The 21,368-nt window shown below is 46.9% G+C and overlaps 2 protein-coding genes across 8 annotated transcripts in view; both read left to right on the top strand.

The window, feature by feature from the left end:
* The first annotated feature begins 182 nt into the window (after positions 1 to 182).
* On the top strand, positions 183 to 8,540 carry ARPIN (actin related protein 2/3 complex inhibitor). The gene is made up of 6 exons (XM_068990885.1): positions 183 to 373; positions 1,633 to 1,708; positions 5,029 to 5,161; positions 6,156 to 6,362; positions 6,782 to 6,945; positions 7,779 to 8,540. Exons 1-6 carry the CDS (start codon positions 282 to 284, stop codon positions 7,785 to 7,787), a joined length of 681 nt encoding a protein of 226 aa, XP_068846986.1. The 5' UTR covers positions 183 to 281; the 3' UTR covers positions 7,788 to 8,540.
* Positions 8,541 to 12,390: 3,850 nt separating this feature from the next.
* Positions 12,391 to 21,368, top strand: part of AP3S2 (adaptor related protein complex 3 subunit sigma 2) — a 42,729-nt gene continuing 33,751 nt past the window's right edge. For 5 of the 7 annotated variants that reach the window (XM_068990891.1, XM_068990889.1, XM_068990890.1 and 2 more), the window contains exons 1-3: positions 12,391 to 12,502; positions 17,011 to 17,102; positions 17,794 to 17,905. In XM_068990891.1, coding sequence (XP_068846992.1) covers positions 12,434 to 12,502; positions 17,011 to 17,102; positions 17,794 to 17,905 — 273 coding nt within the window. In that variant the 5' untranslated portion in view covers positions 12,391 to 12,433. The remainder of the gene's footprint in view (positions 12,503 to 17,010; positions 17,103 to 17,793; positions 17,906 to 21,368) is intronic. The other 2 variants (XM_068990888.1, XM_068990892.1) reach the window with 2 other exon arrangements.

The following is a 21,368-nucleotide window of genomic DNA, read 5'->3' as shown; positions in this document are numbered from 1 at the left end:
GGGGCTCTCTCCCTCATCCCACCCCCACCAGCGGGCTAAGGCCCCAGCCCGGTCCTCCCGGAAGCCCACTTCCCACCAAGCAGGGTCCTGCGGGCAGGAATGGGGCTCGGCCCCTTTAAATCCCGCGCGGGAACGCCCGGGGCCGGGCCGCGCAGTCCCGGTTCGGCCGCCGGGAATTGCCGGCCTCGGCGCGTCCTCCGGAAGCTTCCTCTCTCGCTGCCCCCAGCCCCGCGAGCCCGCTCGGTTTGCCAGCCCTCTAGGGCGCCGCGGCCGTGGGGAGGATGAGCCGCATCTACCACGACAGCGCCCTCCGCAACAAGGCGGTGCGGAGCGCGCGGCTGCCGGGGGCCTGGGACCCTGCCGCTCACCAGCGGTAGGCTCCGCCCGCGTCTCTCCACCGCCTCCCGGCCCGGCCTCCGTCGGCTCGCGAGCATCTGCTTTGAATCCAGGCTCCCTGATTGCGCGCGGGGGTTGGGGTGGGGGTGGCGCTGCCGGGATGGGGTGCGGGTGGGAGGGAAGGCGGGGCTCGCCTAAGACCTCCGGGGCCTCGGGATCGTCTCTCACAGTGTTCCCCTCGGAGCGCACCCCACAGAGACCGATCGGCGTGAAGCTCACAGACGGTCTGTCTCGACTCCTAAACGGGTCTCAAAAGGCGGTGCTTACTCACCTCCACCTTTGTCTCTACCCCGCCCCGGTGACTCCGCGCGCCGCCACTTGCCCTTGCCTTGTCTTCAGGCCTTTGCACAGCTCCAGAAGGACAGTGTTCTGCAGGGACGGGGATAGCGGGTGGGAGTCGGCCTGGAAGGGTTGCGGGAGCGCAAGGCCTGCCCGGTGGCCTGTTGGATCGGGAGGGCCCAGCCCTGCCATTATGGACCCGGAGGTTATGAGAACGAATGGACCATTCCATTTGCAATGACAAAACCTAAAGAAAGGAGTCTGAGCAAACTCCGGGAGACGGTGAAGGACAGGGAAGCCTGGCGCGCTGCAGTCCATGGGGTCGCCAAAGGTCGGACACGACTTTAGCTACTGAACAACCAACCACCACCAAAGAATGAAGGGCTTAACGGGGGTGGGTAGGGACAGGTAAGGTCCAGGGAGGTTTCATTTCATTCCCATCCCTTCAGTTGCCCCCACCCCTCTTCCATTTCCATAGTTCCGAAGGTGGAAGTCCCTAGGTTCTGCTTTTATGAAAACTGGAATTGGGAAGGGAGGGTCCAGTTCCACTCAGTGAGGGACCCTGTGACCTTGGGCTTCTCAGGAAACTTCTGAGTCTGGGTTTCTCCATTCTAAAAATGGATAAGAATGAGAACAGAAATATGAAAGTGCTTTAAAACAGGTGAAAAGGGAGGATACTTTATAGCAGCTTAGACCTTAGAACCCCACCCCCAAATTTGGTTACGCGAAAAAGTAAAGTTCTTTATATTTTTAAACGCTTAATAGTTTACAAAGCACCTTCGGGTAGGTAGTCGTATGTCACCCCCATAGAAGCAAGTGAGGTGGTTGTTCTCATTTGGCGGATGTGAAGACTGAGGCTCTGGTCACAGTAACGCCCTGCAGGTGGGGCCACTGGACTTGTGGCTCTTTCCTGAGGACGACAGAGCCAGTGACGCCCTCATTCTCTCTCTCCCTCAGGGGAGATGGCGTCCTGCTGGAGGGAGAATTACTCGACGTATCCCGGCACAGCATCTCGGATGCCCACGGCAGGAAGGTGAGGATGTTTCCCAGGGGGCCCCCTCAGGGCACTGGCTTCAGGGTTCCCACCCACCAGGGTATCTCCCTCTGCTTGACTCTGCCAGTGCCAAGACTTGGGGTCCAGCTGTTTCCTTGTGAGGCTCACAGGGCAGGTAGAGGGTTGGCTGGGAGATTGGCAACCAAAAGGGGCCACGGATGGAAGGGATCAGTAGGGCTGTGTTGGGTGGCAGACAGACCAGGGTGGGGGGTGGGGACTGGGTTCTTGATGAGAAGACAGACCAGGCCCTAAACCAAGGGGTGTGTTTGGGGCCAGGACTGGGAGGGCTGAGAGCAGAATGGGGTGAGGTCAGTGGTTCAGGACTCAAGCTGTGGGTTCTGAGTGGGCTGGAAGGCCCTCTGAAGAGGTCCTGTCTCCCGATGGAACAGAGCTAGAATGCCGGGAACTTCTCTGGGTAGGCAGGATGAGTGGCTGTGGGCGAGGGCCTGGCCCCGCTCCTCTGGTCTGGTGGTTCCCACTGCTTCTGGAGCTGATGAACAAGGTCAGAGCAAAGTTACCTACCTCTATGGGTGCGAGGTCAACAGTGACCTTCCCCTTTGGGGTACCAGCTGTGTGGCTGGGAAATCATGTGTACCTTGAGTTGTTTGGAGTTGAATTACTTTAAATGTACTATTGGAGTCTGCTTTCAGAAGGAGCCCTGAAGCAACTTCATCTGCAGAGTAGTGAATATCTTAGCAGGGCTTTCTCATCCTTTTTTTTTTTCTGTCCACGTATAGCTCGTTTTGCAGGGATCTTAGTTCCCCAACCAGGGATCAAACCCGGGTTCCCTGCAGTGGAAGTACGGAGTCCTAACCACTGTACCTTCAGGGAATTCCGTTGCTCATCTTTTAATATCCCTGTGTGGCTGAGTGTTTTGGAATGCTGGATTTTTATAAAGCAGGTCACCAGTGTGGACCTGGACATTGGCGTGTGCATGAGTGTGGAACCCTGAGGTGGGAGGAGGGTTGCTGTGTGCTGGGCCTTTGTTTCCAGCTTGAATGTGAAGTCTACCTTGTGGATACCACCTGAGGCTTCAGCTCCCATGTCCATGCCCTTCTCTTCTTGTCCTCTCAGCCTCCTAGTGTCACACCCTTTATTGCCCCCCATCTCAGACGTCCATGGACACACCTGGCTGGCATTCACCATCCCCTACTAGCAAGGGTTTCTTTCCTGAGCACGAGTTCTGAAAAGCTTTTTGAAAGAAAAGCTATGACAAACGTAGACAGCATATTAAAAAGCAGAGACATCACTATGCCGACAAAGGTCCGCATCGTCAAAGCTATGGTTTTTCCAGTAGTCGTGTATGGATGTGAGAGTTGGATCTTAAAGAAGGCTGAGTGCTGAAGAATTGATGTTTTCAAATTGTGGTGCTAGAGAAGACTCTTGAGGGTCCCTTGGACTGCAAGGAGATCAAACCAGTCAACCCTAAAGGAAATCAACCCTGAATATTCACTGGAAGGACTGATGTTCAAGCTGAAGCTCCATTACTTTGGCTACCTGATGCAAAGAGCCAACTCACTGGAAAAGACCCTGATGCTGGGAAGTACTGAGGGCAGGAGTACAAGGGGGTGACAGGATGAGATGATTAGATAGTATCACCGACTCAATGGACAAACTCTGGGAGATGGTGAATGACAGGGAAGCCTGGCGTGTTGCAGTCCATGGGGTTGCAAAGAGTCAGACATAATATAGCAACTGAACAACAAGTTCTGAATCTGTACGCCCCCCCCCCCTTCCAAATAACCCCAGATGTACTGACCAACTTATCTCCTTGATCTCTAGAACTGAGCTCAGCAAGTTCCAGAGTCCTGTGGCTACTTGGAGCCAGTTTCTCACCCAGACCCCTTGTGAACCTCAGCTTCCAGCTCAGCACTAGTTTCAGGCCAGGAGATGCTTTGCTTCGCCCTCGCTTCCTTAGCACACGGATCAGCAGAGTGAGCACCCCAGTCCGTAACCCCAGCCAGCCTGCCCAGCAGAGCCCAGCAGGAGCTGATGTGGGGTTGGACTGCCCCGGCTGTCCTCTGCAGGCAGGGTGTTCTCCAGCCCCTCTCCAAACCTCCTCGTTCCTAATAACAATCACTATATGCCCCCAACCACCAGCCTGCAAGCCTCCAGTCTCCTCCAGCCCTCCCCCAAGTGGATAATGCTTGGTCCTACAGGTTTCCTACCTTGACCATGTCACACCTCCCCTTCCATGTCCCCACATGGGCCCTTAGGAACTCACCCTGTCCTGATTAAACCTTGCGCCCCTTCTCCTGCCTTCTGGCTGCACCCAGCGCCCATCCCTGCCCTGCAGCCTGCTGGTCTCCTGAAAGACACCTGTCATAGTCTAGGTGCTGTTCAGAAACCTTTCAGGATTCCCTCTGGTCTGCCATGTAAAACCCAAACTCCAGATGCCAACTCAAGGCCTGTCTTATATCATCCCCCACGTGCTTCCGCAGCTCAGACTCCCATGAGGCTTCCAAGGCCCCTCCGCTGTTCAGACGTCCACATGGGACCTTGGCTTTTGTCTTATGTGCCTGTCCAGGCCTTTAAAATCCTTCCTATACCCTTACTCGCACAGTTGCAGGTTTCTCCACACTATGAGAACTTGCCCTCCCTGTTTGTCCCAGGTGGTGGTTTCCTCTTCTTCAGTCTCTAGTTTTTGTTTTGGATCATAGTGTTTATTTAAAATTTTCTTGATGTATAGTTGATTTACAACGTAGTCTCCTGTTTTGATTAGGACAGCTGGCAGATAGCACGTATTGCACACTTCACGTTTACACGGTGCTTGCTCCTTTGTTACCTCTTGAACCCTTACAACGTGCCTGAAAGTAGACCTCACGTTGTCTCCAGGCAACAGGGGAAACTGAGGCTAAGCGTCACATGCTGCAGGACCCACGTTTGTTGGAAGGGGAACAGTGGCAGCCCTCACTCAGAACTCCATCTCGGTGCCCTTTTTGTGGCATCTCGGCAGCTACTACTCCTGCTTCGTGGTATTTGGGGTCCTTGGGTTATGGTTTCCTGTTCTTTCTGGCTCTGACCACGTGGAGGCCGTGGGGTTGGGCTCTGAGCCTGCCCTCTCACGGACGTGTGGCCATGGTTCATCATGTGTGGCCCATGCTCTACTCAACATGTGAATGAATGAATGATTATTGGGAGTTGGGGGCCCTCTGGGCAGCTTGAATATCTTTTGGAGCCAAGGTGGGATTCTAGAGTAGAGAGTGAGGCTGGGGGGCTGCAGCCGGAGCACGTGGGGAGTGTGTGCGTTGTGGGGTGAAGGGAGTGAACAGCCCCTCACTCTCTCTGCTTGGCCCCAGGAGCGCTACTACGTGCTGTATATCCGGCCCAGTCGCATCCATCGCCGAAAGTTTGACCCCAAGGGAAATGAAATTGAGCCCAACTTCAGCGCCACCAGGAAGGTGAACACAGGCTTCCTCATGTCCTCTTACAGTAGGTACCCCCTGCCCTTCCTGCCCCGGGGCCGTCCTACACTGTGGCCTTCCTTTGCCTCCAGAGGTCTCTTAGGCACCCCAAAGTGTCTTCTCAGCATGATTGAAGTCCGTGTCTGGTCTGGGGGACATCTGGCTGGACTCTTCCTGCCCTCCGTTCACTCAGAGGGTCCCCAGTGCCCCGCCTCCGTGCTGAGGGCCTGCTGCCTTCCCAGCGCTTCTTGTCTCCTGCAGTCTGGTGGAGTCATTCTCCCCACCCCCAAGCTGAGATCAGCAGATTTGGGATTTCCAGGGTAGGCGGTGAGAGGCTGTTGGAACCCTGGCTGAGCCCCTGTGCTCTGCCCAGGCCAGGATAAGCAGCCCAGTAGAGAATCTGAGGACCATCCAGATTTGCTGCTGGTTCCAGCAGACCCCATCCCAGCCCGGGGAGACCTCTGCCTGGTCCCTGGGAAGGCAGCATTGTGTGAAGGGCTTGAATCCTGCCTCCTCCGCCGACTAGCTGTGTAACCTTGGGCAAATCACTTAACCTCTCTAAGCCCTAGCTTTCTCATTTGTAAATAGAGATAGTAAAAATACTGACGCCTGCTGAGGGTTTGCTGTGTGCTCGGCCTCATGCTAAGCACTTTATGTACACTAGCTCTTTTACACCTCATGTCAGTCCCGTTGGGTAGGTACCGCGTTTCACCCTGTTTGTCAGGCACAGAGAGGGTAAGTAACTTGCCTGTGGTCACACAGCATGTAAAGCAGATGTACACCAGGCAGCCTGGCTCCAGAGCCCTTACCCATAATCCTCTGCATGTGCTCCTAGATGAGCAGGGGCAGGATGGGAGCGCGGGTGTGTGTGAGCAGGTACAACAGTCAGCCCTCAGCTGGCTTCTAAAGAGCCCTCCCAGAGTGCTTGCTGTTACTCTGGTAATGACCACCTCGTGCTGGTGGAAGCCCACAGGGACAGCTGGCAGAGAGCATTTATTGCACACTTCACATTTACACTGCAGAGGTGGAAGCCAAGGGTGACTCGGACAGACTGACGCCCGAGGCGCTGAAGGGGCTGGTGAATAAGCCGGAGCTGCTTGCGCTGACAGAGAGCCTCACCCCCGCTGAGACAGTGGCCTTCTGGATGCCTGAGTCAGAGATGGAAGCCATGGAGCTCGAGCTCGGGGCTGGGGTACGGCTGAAAACTCGAGGCGACGGCCCCTTCCTGGGTGAGCAGTGCAGCCCTCACTGTGGCCTGATGTCCCTGTATGGCCTGTGGGGGGGCTCCTGCCTTCCTGTCTGAGGGCCCCCTACCCCTCCTGCTTAGGGCTCACGGAGCAGGTCAGGTCTGGCCTCCCTGCAGACATGACCCCTTGAGATTGATTTCTCAGTTCCCTGGACAAGTGGCCTGGGGGCAACAGCCTGGACGTTCTGGATCCTGGGGTGCTGCTCAATCCTCTGGTTCCTGTGGGTGGCCTCTCCTATCTGGGGTCCCCTCCAGGGGCTCCCTGAGCACACTCAGGCCTAGAGGAGCCCAGCAGAAGGGCCGGGCCCCACCAGGTTTCCACCACGTGGAGAGAGGCCAGACAGTGTGAGGGAATTCTCAGGGAAAGGAAGGGAGTCTGAGGGAATTGTGAACTTCTTTCAGATTCATTAGCCAAACTCGAGGCTGGAACAGTGACCAAGTGTAATTTCGCTGGTGATGGGAAGACGGGAACATCCTGGACAGACAACATCATGGCCCAGAAGTCTTCGGAGGCGGCTGCAAGCGAGACTCGAGAGCAGGGGGATGGTGCAGCGGATGAGGAGTGGGTAGGTCCAGAGAGACGGCTGTGGGCCTGGCGTTGGTGTGGTTTCTCTCTTGGCGGGAGTTTTGTATGGACTGGTTGCGGTTGGGTGGTAGCAGAAAGAGACATCAATGTAACTTTACTCCCAGCTTTGGTGGACTTCCTGAGTGTCAGCCTGATAAAAAGTCCCTTAAGACATGAAGGGACCTTTCTTTCTGGTGGGCCTGAACTGTGCCAATCAACAAGAGAGCCCCACAGATTTATAAAAGTAAAGGACAGGAAAAAGAGAGTGCAGAGGGGAAGCAAGGAGACTTAATGCCAGGAAGGCTCCAAACATTTCCACTTCAAGTGAATACATTAGCCGTGTTGAGCCGCTGAATGAACATTTCCCCCCACTCTGTTCTGGGCTTCCTGCCCAGAGTGGCTGGAAAATGGCTGACTTGGACCTTAATAGTTTTTTTGGCTCAAAGGTCAGCCCCCTAGTTTATCCTCAACCAATTCACAGTTGATTTGGTTTTTTGAGCTGTATTTCACCCGAAGATTTGAATTGGTGTCAAAAGACTCCCAAATTGAACGTTTAAAACCAAGTCTCAAAAAAACAGGCTGTCTGTCTAGCTGATGAAGTGAAGACATTAGCCAGAGAAAACAGGGGCAGATAGAGGAAATGGATTCCCTTTTGTCTTAATAAAGCGAGTCTTGGACTATAAAACAATGGGAATTGCCAGGCTGGCTCCCTGGGCCAATGCTAATGAGATGAGGCCAAGGGAGGCAGCCGAGGGCCCCACTCGAGCGAACCCTTGTTTGATGACAACAGAAGACGTTTATGAAATACACTCTGTTCTCTCTCTTTACCTCTAGGACGACTGAGGTCAGGGAGAGATGGGCTACCTCCCGGACCCACCGGCACCATTGAGCATTTCTTCCATCAGCTTTCACTCTGGAGCTCAGGGGAGCAGGTCCACCCAGCCTTACCTGGTTTTTCCCTACGGCCACCGTGGAATATACTCTTCAAACAAGCTCTGCTAAAATCAAATCTAAGACCCCGATGTTAGCCGTGGGGCGCCAGGCTGTGGCTCATGGCGGGTCACTCCCTGGCTGTGAGTCTAGCCTTCCCCAGACATTTTCATGGGGGCCCTTGCCCTGAGCGGTAGCCTTGTTTGTGGAGGCAGGCAGGGGGCCAGCCCCCCCGGGGCAGTCAGAAGATCTGGACTTGCTGCAGAACTGGGGGCAATCCCTCATCTGTACACAGAGTGGCTCCGAGGAGAAGTTAGCCTCCTTCTGTCCTATTTCCTGCTTTCCTCCTGCAGCTGCCCTCCTCTCCAGTACTCTGTGTTAGGGGCCTCTGCTCTCCTGCTCAAGCCTCCTCTTCCCTCGTGCCCTTCTCGGCTCCCAGAACTGCCGGTTCTTTTTCTTCCTCTGGTTCTCTGCTACCTGGGGGGTTCCTGTCTCCTGACCTCCCTTGGCTGTTTTCCTGGGGATGCTGTTTTTACGGAGGCTAAGCTCGTTCATAGGCATGGCTAGCTCATCTCCTCTCTGATTCCCTCCGCCAGGCCACATGCCACATTTTGGATAACACCTTTCTTTCTTGTTTTGTACCTTGAGAATTTTTTATGAATGAGTAAAATTTCAGGAAAGGATTCCTCTACACTGACTCTTTTATTATTAGGTATAAACTGAGCTGCTGCTGCTAAGTCGCTTCAGTCGTGTCCGACTCTATGCGACCCCATAGATGGCAGCCCACCAGGCTCCCCCGTCCCTGGGATTCTCCAGGCAAGAACACTGGAGTGGGTTGCCATGTCCTACTCCGATGCATGAAATTGAAAAGTGAAAGTGAAGTCGCTTAGTCGTGTCTGACTCTTAGCGACCCCATGGACTGTAGCCCCCCAGGCTCCTCCGTCCATTAGATTTTCCAGGCAAGAGTACTGGAGTGGGGTGCCATTGCCTTCTCTGATAAACTGAGCAACCTCCCTATAAGAAGACAGCTATATCTTTTTTTTTTTTTTTGGCTACACCACACAGCATGTGGGATCTTAGTGCCCCCACCAGGGATCGAACCCACATTCTCTGCATTGGGAGCTCAGAGTTTTAACCACTGGACCATCAGGGAAGTCCCAAAAGCCATATGCTTTTGATCATGAACATTATCTTGTGGGGTGATATGCCCACATCCACATCAATGAAGAGATCAGGTGTTGAAATCTACATATCCTAAGAATAGGTAGGGACTTAGAATGTAGATCCTGCTTGCCTCAGGGAAAAGGGGGTGATGGTAAACTAACGAAGTCCTCTAATGGGTCAAACACAACACTAGATGCTTTCTGTAATGATAATTATAGTCACTGACTGAGGAAGGCCTCTTGGTTCTAGTACTTGTGCCAAGTACTTGCAGTGTTTTACTTGTTACAACCATCCCAAGAGGCACAGGTGATTATTATTTCCTTTTTTTTTTCATATGGTTTTCATGGTTGAGGTCCCAGCATGTATTATCATGGTTCAAACTGTCATTTGCCTCCTTGTATATTTGAGCCTGGACTCAACAATATGGCTGTGAGGCTTGGGATTAACACTTCACTTAGACTGACTGAAGTTACAGGTGGCTGGAGCGCTCCTGAGTCTCTTCTGATCTTGCTGCCCTTGTCTCAGTTCACATCTTGTTCTCTCATTCCAGCTACTATAGAAGCCGCTTCCCTAGTGTCCTGTGCCTGAATGGGGCTGGCTCACCTTGAGCATGCTGGGACCTCAAGCATGTGGTGGCCAGGGAGGGCTTAAACAGGAGGAGGAGTGGGGACACTGACTTGGGGAGAGGCACCCAGCGTGGGCATCCTGCTGCCCAAAGGGTAGGGCAAGCTCTTGTGGGCAGGCCACCATCCTAAATAAGCAGGCATGGTGTGTCAATCGGGGAAGCCCGGGGCAACAGCTAGGTTCCAGGGTCTCAGCAGGTTGGGGACGGGCTTCTGGAAGGAAAAGGCCATCATGGCTGGAGCTCAGAGAGTGATGGGAGTGGAACTGCATTGGAGGAGAGGCTGGAGGTCAGGCATGGCATCTTCAGCATGTTAAGTTTTAGGACATTATCCTTAATATCTTGGAAGCCAGTGATCCCAGGGAGAGTAATATGATCTGATTCGTATATTTCAAAGATTGCTTGACTGCAGAGAAACTGAAGGCAATGAGCCCAGATAGGAGACCGCTGCTGTGGCGGGGGTGAGAGCCTAGAGTGATCTGGTCTATAGCAGCAGCAGAGGAGATGGAAAGATATTCAGGCAGGCTGGTGGAAAGGGACTTTCCAGCAAGAGAAAAGGACCCACAAAGCCATGGAGATAGGAGAGTGGCCTGACCTTGGAATATACAATTTCTGTACATGGTTACTGCAATATTACACCAACACATAAAATTTGATAATCCTTTTTCAACTGATTATATAACCGTTGTCTATATTGCTACATAGTCTTCATACTGCTGTTTTTAAGATTGATTGCCTTAATGAAGATTCCCCTGGAGGAGGTCATGGTAACCCACTCCAGTATTCTTGCCTGGAGAATCTTGGGGACAGAGGAGCCTGGACAGGACTGAAGCAACTAAGCAGCAGCAGCAGCCTTAATAGTTCTGTCATTTTCCAAAATTTGGGTAGTTAATTGATCCCTATTTGGAGCTGGGTCAAAAGCTATTTTAAGTTATATAGTTCTCTCACCCGCCTGCCCCTTTGACTATACTTGACTATATTTGGGGGTCATTTCCTTAGGGATGGATTCCCAGGAGTCAGATTACTGGAAATCTAGGGATTCTTGTGTAAAGATCTTGTCATATTGCCAGGATGCTTTACTAAATTATCTCACCAGCAAGGCAGAAAAGGACTATTTTCATGCTACTCTTGCCAGATTTGGATGTGATATTTTAAAAATTGATAAGGTGAAAATAATACTTTAATTTTAAAGTTAATACTTTAATTAGCCTTTTCCCCCATTAATAGTGAGCTTAAATATTTTTTCATCTTTGTTTCCTAGATGTATATCCTTGTTTGTTATTCAGTTCCTTTGCCTATTTATTACTGAGGGGGAAGGTCTTTTGGGTTGGTCAGTTACATTTTAAATATAACCATTTTCCATATTTTAAAAACTTTTCCATTAAAAATTGATTTACAAACATAAAAAATTTATATATTAGTAGCTATGCTGCTGCTGCTGTTTAGTTGCTAAGTCATGTCCGACTCTTTTCGACCTCATGGACTATAGCCCGCCAGGCTCCTCTGTCCGTGGAATTTTCCAGGCAAGAATACTGGAATGGATTGCCATTTTTCCCCCAGGGCATCTTCCTCACCCAGGGATCAAACCTGCCTCTCCTGCTTGGCAGGTGGATTCTTAACCACTGAGCCACCAGGCAAGACCTTTGGTGTATATACTTCTAGTCTTTTACAAAGTACAGTGTCCCTGTATATACTTCGAGTAATCTTTCCACTCACAGCTATGCCATGAACATTTCGCTAGACCATAAACCTTTCACAACATGATTTTTTATAATGTCAACATTTCTCGTATGCACGTGGATCGATGCATTTAACCAATTTCTCATTTTGGAATAATGAGTTGTTGCTTCCCACTTCCCCCGAAATAAGACTACTGAGATGCACGTTCCTGAGGGTAAATCTTTTCACACATCCACAGTCGTTTTATTATAAATTCTAAACTGCAAATGCTGGGTCTAATGCTCAATATATTTTAAAGGCTTTTTTATACATATTGTCAGTCCTTTGGGCAGCTAATTCCCATTTGCAGCTCTATCTGCAATATAAGGACGTGCTCCATTCACCCCCCACTAAGGTATTAAAAGAAAATACAAACCCTACCAATTTGGGGTCGCAGGTACCTTTTAAAAGGAACTGCATTAAAGATCCCTTAATTCCACCATTCGCTATCTACCATGGAGAGACAGCCCTTTTGCACGAAGAGGCACATATGTAATTCACTACAGCACTGTTTGTAATACCAAAAAGTAAAGATGTTCCCTAATGTTCGGAACGTTCTGCAGTGTCAAGCGAAAGGCATGACCGTGCGTGTTAACGCAGACCCCAACAAAGGGAGGCGCCCGCTTCGTCTTCACCTGGGAGCGCGGCTGCTTTTGCGGTTTCTGCTTCTCCATCCCATCCTTTTCCGACGGGCTCGGCTTTGCGCAGGGCCAGGATTCTGCGTCAAGCAGTCACTCTAGACAAAGGGCAGAGAGCCGCGTTCGCGTCCTGGCCAGGCCCTGAGTGGGCAACCCACGCCTGCCAGGTGTCCTCAGCAGCCCTCCCCAGCCTCGGTGTCCGCAGCAGTCTTTCGCCGCCATCCAGCCGCCCATCCTAGAGAGCCTTCCTCCAAGGCTTGCCGGAAAGCCGGACTCTTCGTGGTCAGGCCCCTGGGCGCCGGCACATGTTTCCGGGGACCACTCTCAGCAGCGCACCAGCCGGAAGCGTCCTTGTTGTGGCGGAAGGAGAGGCTCTCTGGAGGCAGCCGGTGCCGAAAGGAGCGTGGCGGGCAAAGATGATTCAGGCGATTCTGGTTTTCAATAACCACGGGAAGCCGCGGCTGGTCCGCTTCTACCAGCGTTTCGTGAGTGCGCAGCTTCGTCACGTCCTTTCAGGGCGCCTGCGCCCCCTTCCCTTTTTTGGGGCCGTACGGCGCTCGCGGGCACCGCCCGCTGACCTCGGGGTCCGGCAACATGAGTGACCCCAGACTCAGCCTTCCGCGGACGGCAAGTCCCGGAAGGACTCTTCCAGTCTCAGGCCTTGGGTCCCACGCCCCGCTTCACTGGCTCTGTCCTCCCTCTTCCTGGACCCCGACATTTCTGTGCCATTCTGGGACACCTCTCCTAGAGTCTCGGGGCACTTTAAATGGTGATGGGGGTGTGCCTCCTTGACAGCTTGAACGAAGTCTTATTAATCTTGTTGGTCGCTAAACGCAATTTCCCGAGGCGGAAGAAATATACAGCTTTTTAATGGTTTTGCTTTAGCCAGAGGATTTGAAAAATGCTTTTTTGGAATTATTTTACTTCAGTGTAGGCTAGAAGTGCCCAGGGACTAGGCATCTTTCATTCTGTAGAATTGAAGAAAGTTTCAAAGTGGGAAATATTGAGAAATTATAAATGCTGCCGCGTGAGGGCTCAGTGAGTGATAATGCAAGTTTGAATTTTCCAAAGACGTTCCTCTGAAAAAATAAGCATCATCATTTGCCTCCTGCACTCCGATGTTTTATTTCTTCGTGGCTAGGTTTCAAAATGTTACGTACATAATTGGTGGACTGAGAAAACCATAAAGGGGAAAGTGTCAGAAAACTTACGTTCAGGCCTCAGCAACACCTTTTTTTTTTTAATCCTTGTGTCAAGTCAACAAACCTCTTTCAGACTTTATTTCCTCTTGTTAAATAGAATGCATAGAAATGAAAGAAATTTTGGGGGGTACCTTTTAAATAGAATTTTATAGCTTGGTTGCATTTTATTAAATCATATCATTTATATTAACATTCAGTAACTATTCAGTTTGCATTTGTGGGTCATTTTTTCTCAGGTTTTTATAAGTGTTATGTGATATGTTACATACCTACTGTTCACCTTTTAAAAATATACATGGAATGGTTTTTACTACTTTAAAAGTTATGCAACCATCACCACAATTTTAGAATATTTTCATTATCCCCAAAAGGAATCCCTACCCATTAGCAATTATTCTGTATTTCCTCCTCAATTCCCCTAGTCTTAGGCAACCAATGATGTGTTTTCTCTCTCTCTAAATTTGCCTGTTCTGGACATTTCATGTAAAATGGAATCATACAATATGTGGGCTTTTATTACTGACTTCTTTCTTTTAGTATAATGTTTTCAAGGTTCATCCATGTTGTAGTGTTACCAGTTCTTTATTCCTTTTTATTGCCAAGTTACATTCCATAGATAGGTTTCCCAGGTGGTGCTAGTGATAAAGAACCTGCCTGCCTATGCAGGAGACATAAGAGACCTGGGTTCAGTGACTGGGTGGGGAAGATCCCCTGGAGGAGGAAATGGCAACCCACTCCAGTATTCTTGCGTGGAGAATCCCATGGATGGAGGAGCCTGGTGGGCTACTGTCCACAGGGTTGTATTGAGACGCTAGTAAAGTGTCTTGGCACATATCGCCTTGAGCGGATCTGTCACATTTTGATTATCCATTCATCAGATGCTGTTTCTACCTCTGGCTCTTGTGAATGATTCTGCTGTAAACATTCATGCACAAGCTTTTTGTGTGAGTGTGTATTTTCATTTCTCTTGGGTATGTGTCTCGGAGTAGAATTACTGAGTCACGTAGTGACTTTGTAGTTGTCATTTGGATGAACTGCCAAACTGCTTTCTAAAGTGGCTATGCCATTTTACATTCCTATCAACAATATATAAGAAGTACAGCTTGGGACTTCCCTGATGGTCCAGAGGTTGAGAATCTGCCTTCCAATGTAGGGGACTCAGGTTGAATCCTTGATTGGGTTCTAAGATCCCATGTGTCCTGGGGCAACTAAGCCCATGCCGCAACTACTGAGCCTGTAGGCTGCAACTAAGACTCAACGCAGCCAAAAATAAATATTTTTTTAAATTCTAATTTTTCTACCTCTCTGTCAACATTTTCTATTATCGTTTTGATCAGAGACATTTTAGTAGGTGTTAAGTAGATTCTCCTTGTGGTTTTGGTTTTTTTCTAATGACTGATTTTTTTCGTCCCCTTACTGACATTTGTATGTCTTCTTTGGAGAGCGTAGGATTTTTAAGAACTAAATTAGCTCCTTAGTGAAAATAACCTTGGAAACTGCAAAGTACTAAAAGATATGAAGGATTATGAAAATCACTGACAGATGTAAGCATTTGGTAATTTACTATTTTGTTGAATTAGAAATTAGGTAGCCTCACCATTTCATACTGCTTACCCACTGACTACCATCACTTCCCGGTACAGTCAGATAAAAGACTATAGTTTTCAAGATTTTTTTTGGTTTAAAAATGCTGGTGCTTAGCGTGTTTTGTATTTCTGGGTACACAGAGTTAAACATTTACAGCATCCTGGCATCTGTGAACTTTGTGAGTTCTTTTAAATGGAAACCAAAAAATAGTGATTGATTTACTTAAACTTACAGTGACCAGTTATTAGCAAGTTTTTATTATTCATCCATTCATTAAATATGGAGAGCCACTGTGTACCTGTGTAAGTCAAAGTTATGAAAAGTAATTGCTCCACAATGATGTTTCCTCTTTTTTCTTCTGTTTCTTTTAAATAACCAACCACTTTTAGCCTAAATTCAGTGCTGTAGAGGGAAAGGGGTTAATGTTACTTGAGTTTATTTTCTGACTCTGAGGGTAAGTCCAGTCTGATGGTTTTCTTAAGCTTTGCTACTCAAAATGGTTCTCAGATCAGCAGCGTTCTTATTACCTGGAAACTTGTTAGAACTGCAGTCTCAGGACCTACCCCAGACCTACTAAATTAGCCTGCATTTTAACAGTATTTCCAGGTGATTCATTATTCAAACTCACTGAGTTGTTGTTGTTGCTTTTTTTGGCTGAGATATCTTAGTTCCCCTGCCAGAGACTGAACCTGTGTCCTTGGCAGTGAAAGCGCAGAGTCCTAACCATTGGACTGCTGGGAAAATCCCATTATACATTGAGATTTGAGAGCACTGGTCTAGAGCTTTTAATTTTGTCTTTTTTTTTTTTTTGGCCAAGAGACATGTGGGATCTTAGTTCCTCAACTAGGGATTTGAATCCACACCCCTAGCAGTGGAAGTGCAGAGTCTTAACCACAAGACTGCCAGGGAAGTCCCTGTTTTTGTTTTAATAACTGATTTCTCCATATCCTTTTTTTTAACATACTTAATATGAACCTCTTATGTATAAATAGAAATCAAATGTGGGTCATCAAGAGATCCCATCACATTTGAGCTTTCTGGTGTGTAGTAAGTGAATAGTAAGTGAGAAAAGCTATTTATAGTTCTGCAGTTGTTCAAGATTCAAATCTCTCAATAGAATATTTTCTGCTTTCTCAGTAGTACTTTGTTGGTCACACAGCATCTTATATATAATGTCTGTATTACCGGTATTCAGTTCAGTTTAGTCGCTCAGTTGTTTCCAACTCTGCAACCCCATGGACTGCGGCACGCCAGGCTTCCCTGTCCATCACCAGCTCCCAGAGCTTGCTCAAATTCTTGTCCATCAAGTCGGTGATGCCATCCAACTATCTCATCCTCTGTCGTCCCCTTCTCCTCCTGCCTTCAGTCTTTCCCAGCATCAGGGTCTTTTCCAGTGAGTCAGTTCTTCGCATCGGGTGGTCAAAGTATTGGAGTTTCAGCTTCAGCATCAGTCCTTCTAATGAATATTCAGGATTGATTTCCTTTAGGATTGACTGATTTGATCTCCTTGCAGTCCAAGGGGCTCTCATGCAGGTTTTTAAAACATGTACATGATTACATCTTGAGTTCCTTACAGTGGTAGATCTATTGACATTTGTTATTTGTCCTGGCATAGATGTTTTCTTGGAGAAGGCAGTGGCACCCACTCCACTACTCTTGCCTGGAGAATCCCATGGGTGGAGGAGCCTGGTGGGCTGTAGTCAATGGGGTCACGAAGAGTCGGACACGACTGAGAGACTTCACTTTCACTTTTCACTTTCATGCATTGGAGAAGGAAATGGCAACCCACTCCAGTGTTCTTGCCTGAAGAATCCCAGGGGCGGGGGATCCTGGTGGGCTGCCATCTATGGGGTCGCACAGAGTCGGACACAACTGAAGTGACTCAGCAGCAGATGTTCTCTAGAGTAATATAAAATGTTTCAGGACTGTGCCTTCTAGGTATTCTTTAACCTTGTATGAGAAATATCAGCTCACCTAGCAAGACAGTAATGGTTAGGGACTAGATATCTAGGTAAATATACCCTATTCTATTTCCTGTAACAGAGCCTTTTCCATTTTCTATGGCTTCTCCTTTTATTTTTCCTTTACTCATCATTTCTGTCTTTTCAGGAAGCTGGTACCAAGTGTTCAGATCATTCCTGTTTGGAAGGGATATAGTTTTTCAGGCTTTTCCACTGACTCGCTTTATTTCTTTTATTCCATAGCCAGAAGAAATTCAGCAGCAGATTGTTCGAGAGACCTTTCATCTAGTTCTCAAGCGGGATGACAACATCTGTAACTTCTTGGAGGGTGGAAGGTAAATCATCAGTTTTCTCCCCATATATCCAGTTTCAGGTGGCCTTTATCATGCCATTATTGCTTCTTCAGGCAGTGCTTAAGTGTCTGGTGAGTATCTGATGCATTTGAGCTGAGCTGATCATAGTCTGCTCAGGGAGAGACTCAGCTCTGTTTGGGAAGCTATTAAATGATTGTGCTTCAGATATTTATATGTTTGGTTCCTGGGAGGATGCTGCTGTTCAGTCACTTCAGTCGTGTCCAACTCTGTGCAACCCGATAGACGGCAGCCCACCAGGCTCCCCCGTCCCTGGGATTCTCCAGGCAAGAACACTGGAGTGGGTTGCCATTTCCTTCTCCAGTGCATGAAAGTGAAAACTGAAAGTGAAGTCACTCAGTCGTGTCCGACTCTTTGCGACCCCATGGATTGCAACCTACCAGGCTCCTCCACCCATGGGATTTTCCAGGCAAGAGTAGTGGAGTGGGGTGCCATTACCTTCTCCGTCCTGGGAGGATGGGTAGAAGTAAAAATGAAGTAAAATGGCTTTAGGCACCTCTGCCAAATTTGGTTGTCCTTCAGCTGGTGGAGATGGCCTATTGTTTGGCCTACCCTCCTGCTTTCTATTGGGCCCGTTTTCATTCCTTGGCACAGAGCTTCTCTTTGATATGTTCAATTCACATACAAGCTTTTAAATGTTTCCCATCTTCCACAGTTTGATTGGTGGCTCTGACTACAAACTGATTTATCGGCATTATGCTACCCTCTACTTTGTATTTTGTGTGGATTCCTCAGAGAGTGAACTTGGGATCTTGGACCTCATCCAGGTATGTGTAGCAGGTAATGATGGTAGCCACTTCAGAAAGTTTGGTCTGGATTTTTAGTAGCTAAAAATCTGTAGTAGCTAAAAATTTTTGATCTGTATGTAGATCCTTAAGTCAGTCTCTTTATCGATACTGGTAAACATTGCTGCATGTCCACCAGGTGGTGCTGTGAGAAAGCTCCTTAGCAGCCCTCAACCATTCTTAGCGCTTTTAGGTTCTCTGCTTCTCGAGCTCTCACTGCCCTTGGCTTTCTTTTGAGTCTGACACCAATTCCTATATGTATACTCCCCCCCACCCCGGACCTGAAGCAAGTAACTCAGTTCTCCATGGACACTCACCAAGGGTCCCCCAAATTTACTCAGTTCTGACACTTATCTACCTGAAGATGGACATTGACGTCAGGTCTGGGTTGTCTGTCGCCTGTGCATTTGACTGACAGCCTGTAGATTGACTAGGCCCAAGATTGCCTCCTCACATGATTTCCTCCTCAGGTTCAGTTAATTTGCTAGAGTGGCTTACCTAACTTTATAGAGAAACATTTTACTCTCTGCTAGCTTAATGTGAAAAGATATAACTTAGGAACAGTCAGATGGAAGAGATGCATAGCACAAGGCAGGGGAAAAAGGGCGTGGAGCTTCTGTGCCCTCTCCAGGCGTGCCAACCTCCTCAAATCTCCACGTTCACTAACATAGAAACTCTGAAACCTATCCCTTTTGGGTTTTATGGAGGCCCCTTTACATAGGCATGATTGATTGTGTCATTGCCCATTGGTGATTGATTGAGTCTGCATCCCCTCTCCCCTCCCAGAGATCAGTAAGTGGGACTCAAAGTTCCCAGTCATACAGTTGGTTCCCATGGCAACCAGCCCCTATTCTTTGATGCTTTCCAAAAGTTAACCTTATTAGCAGAACAAGGCAACCCTATCACTTTGGAAATTCCAAGGTTTTTAGGAGCCAGCAACAAGGATGAATACCAAATACTTGTCATTATAAATTATAATATCATGTCATGTTTTGAAATTTTTTTTCAAGTATCAAACTAACTGATATTTTAAAATACATACTTTATATTTTCACTTGTAATTCTAGCCTGAAACAAAGGAACTTGATGTTTTGTCTAATACGTACAGTCTTGACATAGGTAAACATGATTTTTTAAGGCTTTTTGAAAATTAGAAATGGCTTACAGATTTGTTTTCATTACTTTCATGGAAATTGAGGTATGTGGGACCCTATACTGGGAACCATTAATTAGGACAATTCCATTATTTGGTACATGATATTCTGGATAGACTTTGTGTGACTTCAACAAGTCACTTTAAGTTGAAAGCACTCAAAAAGAGCATGTATAAAACCTAATAACACCAATTATAGAAAACTCTAGCTATAAAATATAAACTGTACTTCTTTACAACTATATTTTGTTAAGATGAAATTAAAGAAGCTAAATTTAATAAACTTTAGGGTAAAGAAATAGAAATTTTAAATGTGTATTTTTATTTTACATATACTGTACTCTTCCAAAAAGTTATATTCTTAGATATAGCAACTTTTCATTTTATTTATATATTTTACCCATTCACATTCAGAAAATGATTTAGTATTAGTTTAGAAAGTTCATGTATCATATTCATTTATCATATATAAAAGTATAAATAAATACTGGAAATAGCCAAAAGGGACTCATCTCTGTGGTAGTTTTAAATGCTTTCTTAACACCCGAGTCAGATTGGGTATTGAGAGTCAGTGTGGCATAACAGAAAGAGTTCAAGATCTAGAATCAGAAAACCTGGGTGTGAGTCATGGATCCCCCATCTGGTATAGAAATCTTAGGTTGTAAAGATGGAAACAGACTTGCAGAGAACAAATGGATGTTTGTCAGGGATGGAGCATGGAGGTGGAGGGCAGCACAGGCAACGGGGACTGAGAGTGCAGACCTCTGGGTGTCAAACAGATGAGCCGGGGATATAGTATACAACTTAAGGAATGTGGCCCATAATATTGCAATAACTGTGTTTGGAAACAGATGGTTACTAGTCTTACTGTGTTGATTGTATCATAATATATGCAAATGTCAAATCACTATGTAGTATATCTGAAGCTAACATCATGTTGTATGTCAACTATATTTCAACTAAAAAAATCCAAAATACTATGTCGTAGAATTCAATTGTGACAATGTATTAAGCATTTTACACTATAGAATGCTATAGGAATGTGCATGTAACACATGTATTAGAAAATAAATGAAACATAGTGGTAATCTATTTTTTAAATTGAGATGCAGTTTTTGGAGGAGATGCACTTCAGACATCTATGTTAACAAGACAAAGAGAAATGTAACTTCATAATATTATGGACATTTATTAAATACTTAGGGTGTATTGGATTTGGGAAGATAGATAAAAAGTGAAAATAATAGGAAGTAGGAGGTTTGATCTTTTAAAAGACAATAAAATCAATAGTTATCCTAATAAAAAGAGAATAAAAGTCAGAAAAAGAAGCCATCAAAATGTTTTTAGAGGTTGAAATACATAGTTATAATGTCAATGTATTTGACATAACTGACTCCAAAAAATAAATATCCAAAGTAGGTCCACAGAAAGACCTTGAATCTAATATACTGATGAAATAAGAAAGGTTAAATGAAAAACTGACTCCCTAATAGACTCAGTAGATTTTTTTAAAATGTTAAAGTACATGAAAACCTCTATTATGTAAGTTATTTTTTAAACTCAGACTAAAAAAAGTCATCCTGCTTAAGTGTATTTTATGGAGTAGATTGGTTATGATCCAAAATCCTCTCAAAAAGAAAATATTAGTTAGATATTACATATTACTATTGGACAGAATCATTAAATAAAATCTTAGCCAGTTATTTGTTGAAGCAAGGAGTCATGAGACCTGTCTCTTGTTTTGGATTCTCCTATCAACAAGCAGTATGATCTTAAATCATTCATGTTTTGTTGGTGTAAGGGTTTTTGTTTCATGTTTTGGCTCTGTGTATATGAGCATTTGTTTTGATTTATAAGTAAGATGTTCTTTTCTAACTAAATTTTTTTTCTCTCCGGAATACTGCATACTAAAAGAATTATTCATTATGTTCTAATAGTTTTTATTCCAAGGATACAAGTCAGATTAACATTGAAATATTCTTGTGTGTGTGCTTAGTTGCTCAGTCATGTCCAACTCTTTGCAGACCCATGGAGTGTAGCCCATCAGGCTCCTCTATCCATGGGGATTCTCCAGGCAAGAATACTGGAGTGGGTTGCCATTTCCTCCTCCAGGGGAATCTTCCCACCCCAGGAATCAAACCCAGGTCTCCTGGATTGCAGGTGAACTCTTTACCATCTGAGCCACATCTCTGTTATAGCAATAAGAAAGATAGTAGAAACTAATGTAATTTCATCCAGTAGATGCTCAGAGAAATAATTATCCAAATTATTTTTCTGAAGTACTCTTAAATT

The sequence above is a fragment of the Capricornis sumatraensis genome, chromosome 19 (genome assembly GCF_032405125.1).
Source record: "Capricornis sumatraensis isolate serow.1 chromosome 19, serow.2, whole genome shotgun sequence".
Classification (NCBI taxonomy): Eukaryota; Metazoa; Chordata; class Mammalia; order Artiodactyla; family Bovidae; genus Capricornis; species Capricornis sumatraensis.
Note: the sequence above shows the minus strand (reverse complement) of the source record. Positions and strands in the feature narration are given on the sequence as shown.

What these genes read in the sequence shown, in the direction of transcription:
- ARPIN (XM_068990885.1), top strand. Translation starts at nt 282, where the DNA reads ATGAGCCGCATCTACCACGACAGCGCCCTCCGCAACAAGGCGGTGCGG. An exon ending in GACCCTGCCGCTCACCAGCG is followed by an intron (nt 374 to 1,632) that starts GTAGGCTCCGCC and finishes TCTCTCCCTCAG; the next exon opens with GGGAGATGGCGTCCTGCTGG. An exon ending in CGGATGCCCACGGCAGGAAG is followed by an intron (nt 1,709 to 5,028) that starts GTGAGGATGTTT and finishes GCTTGGCCCCAG; the next exon opens with GAGCGCTACTACGTGCTGTA.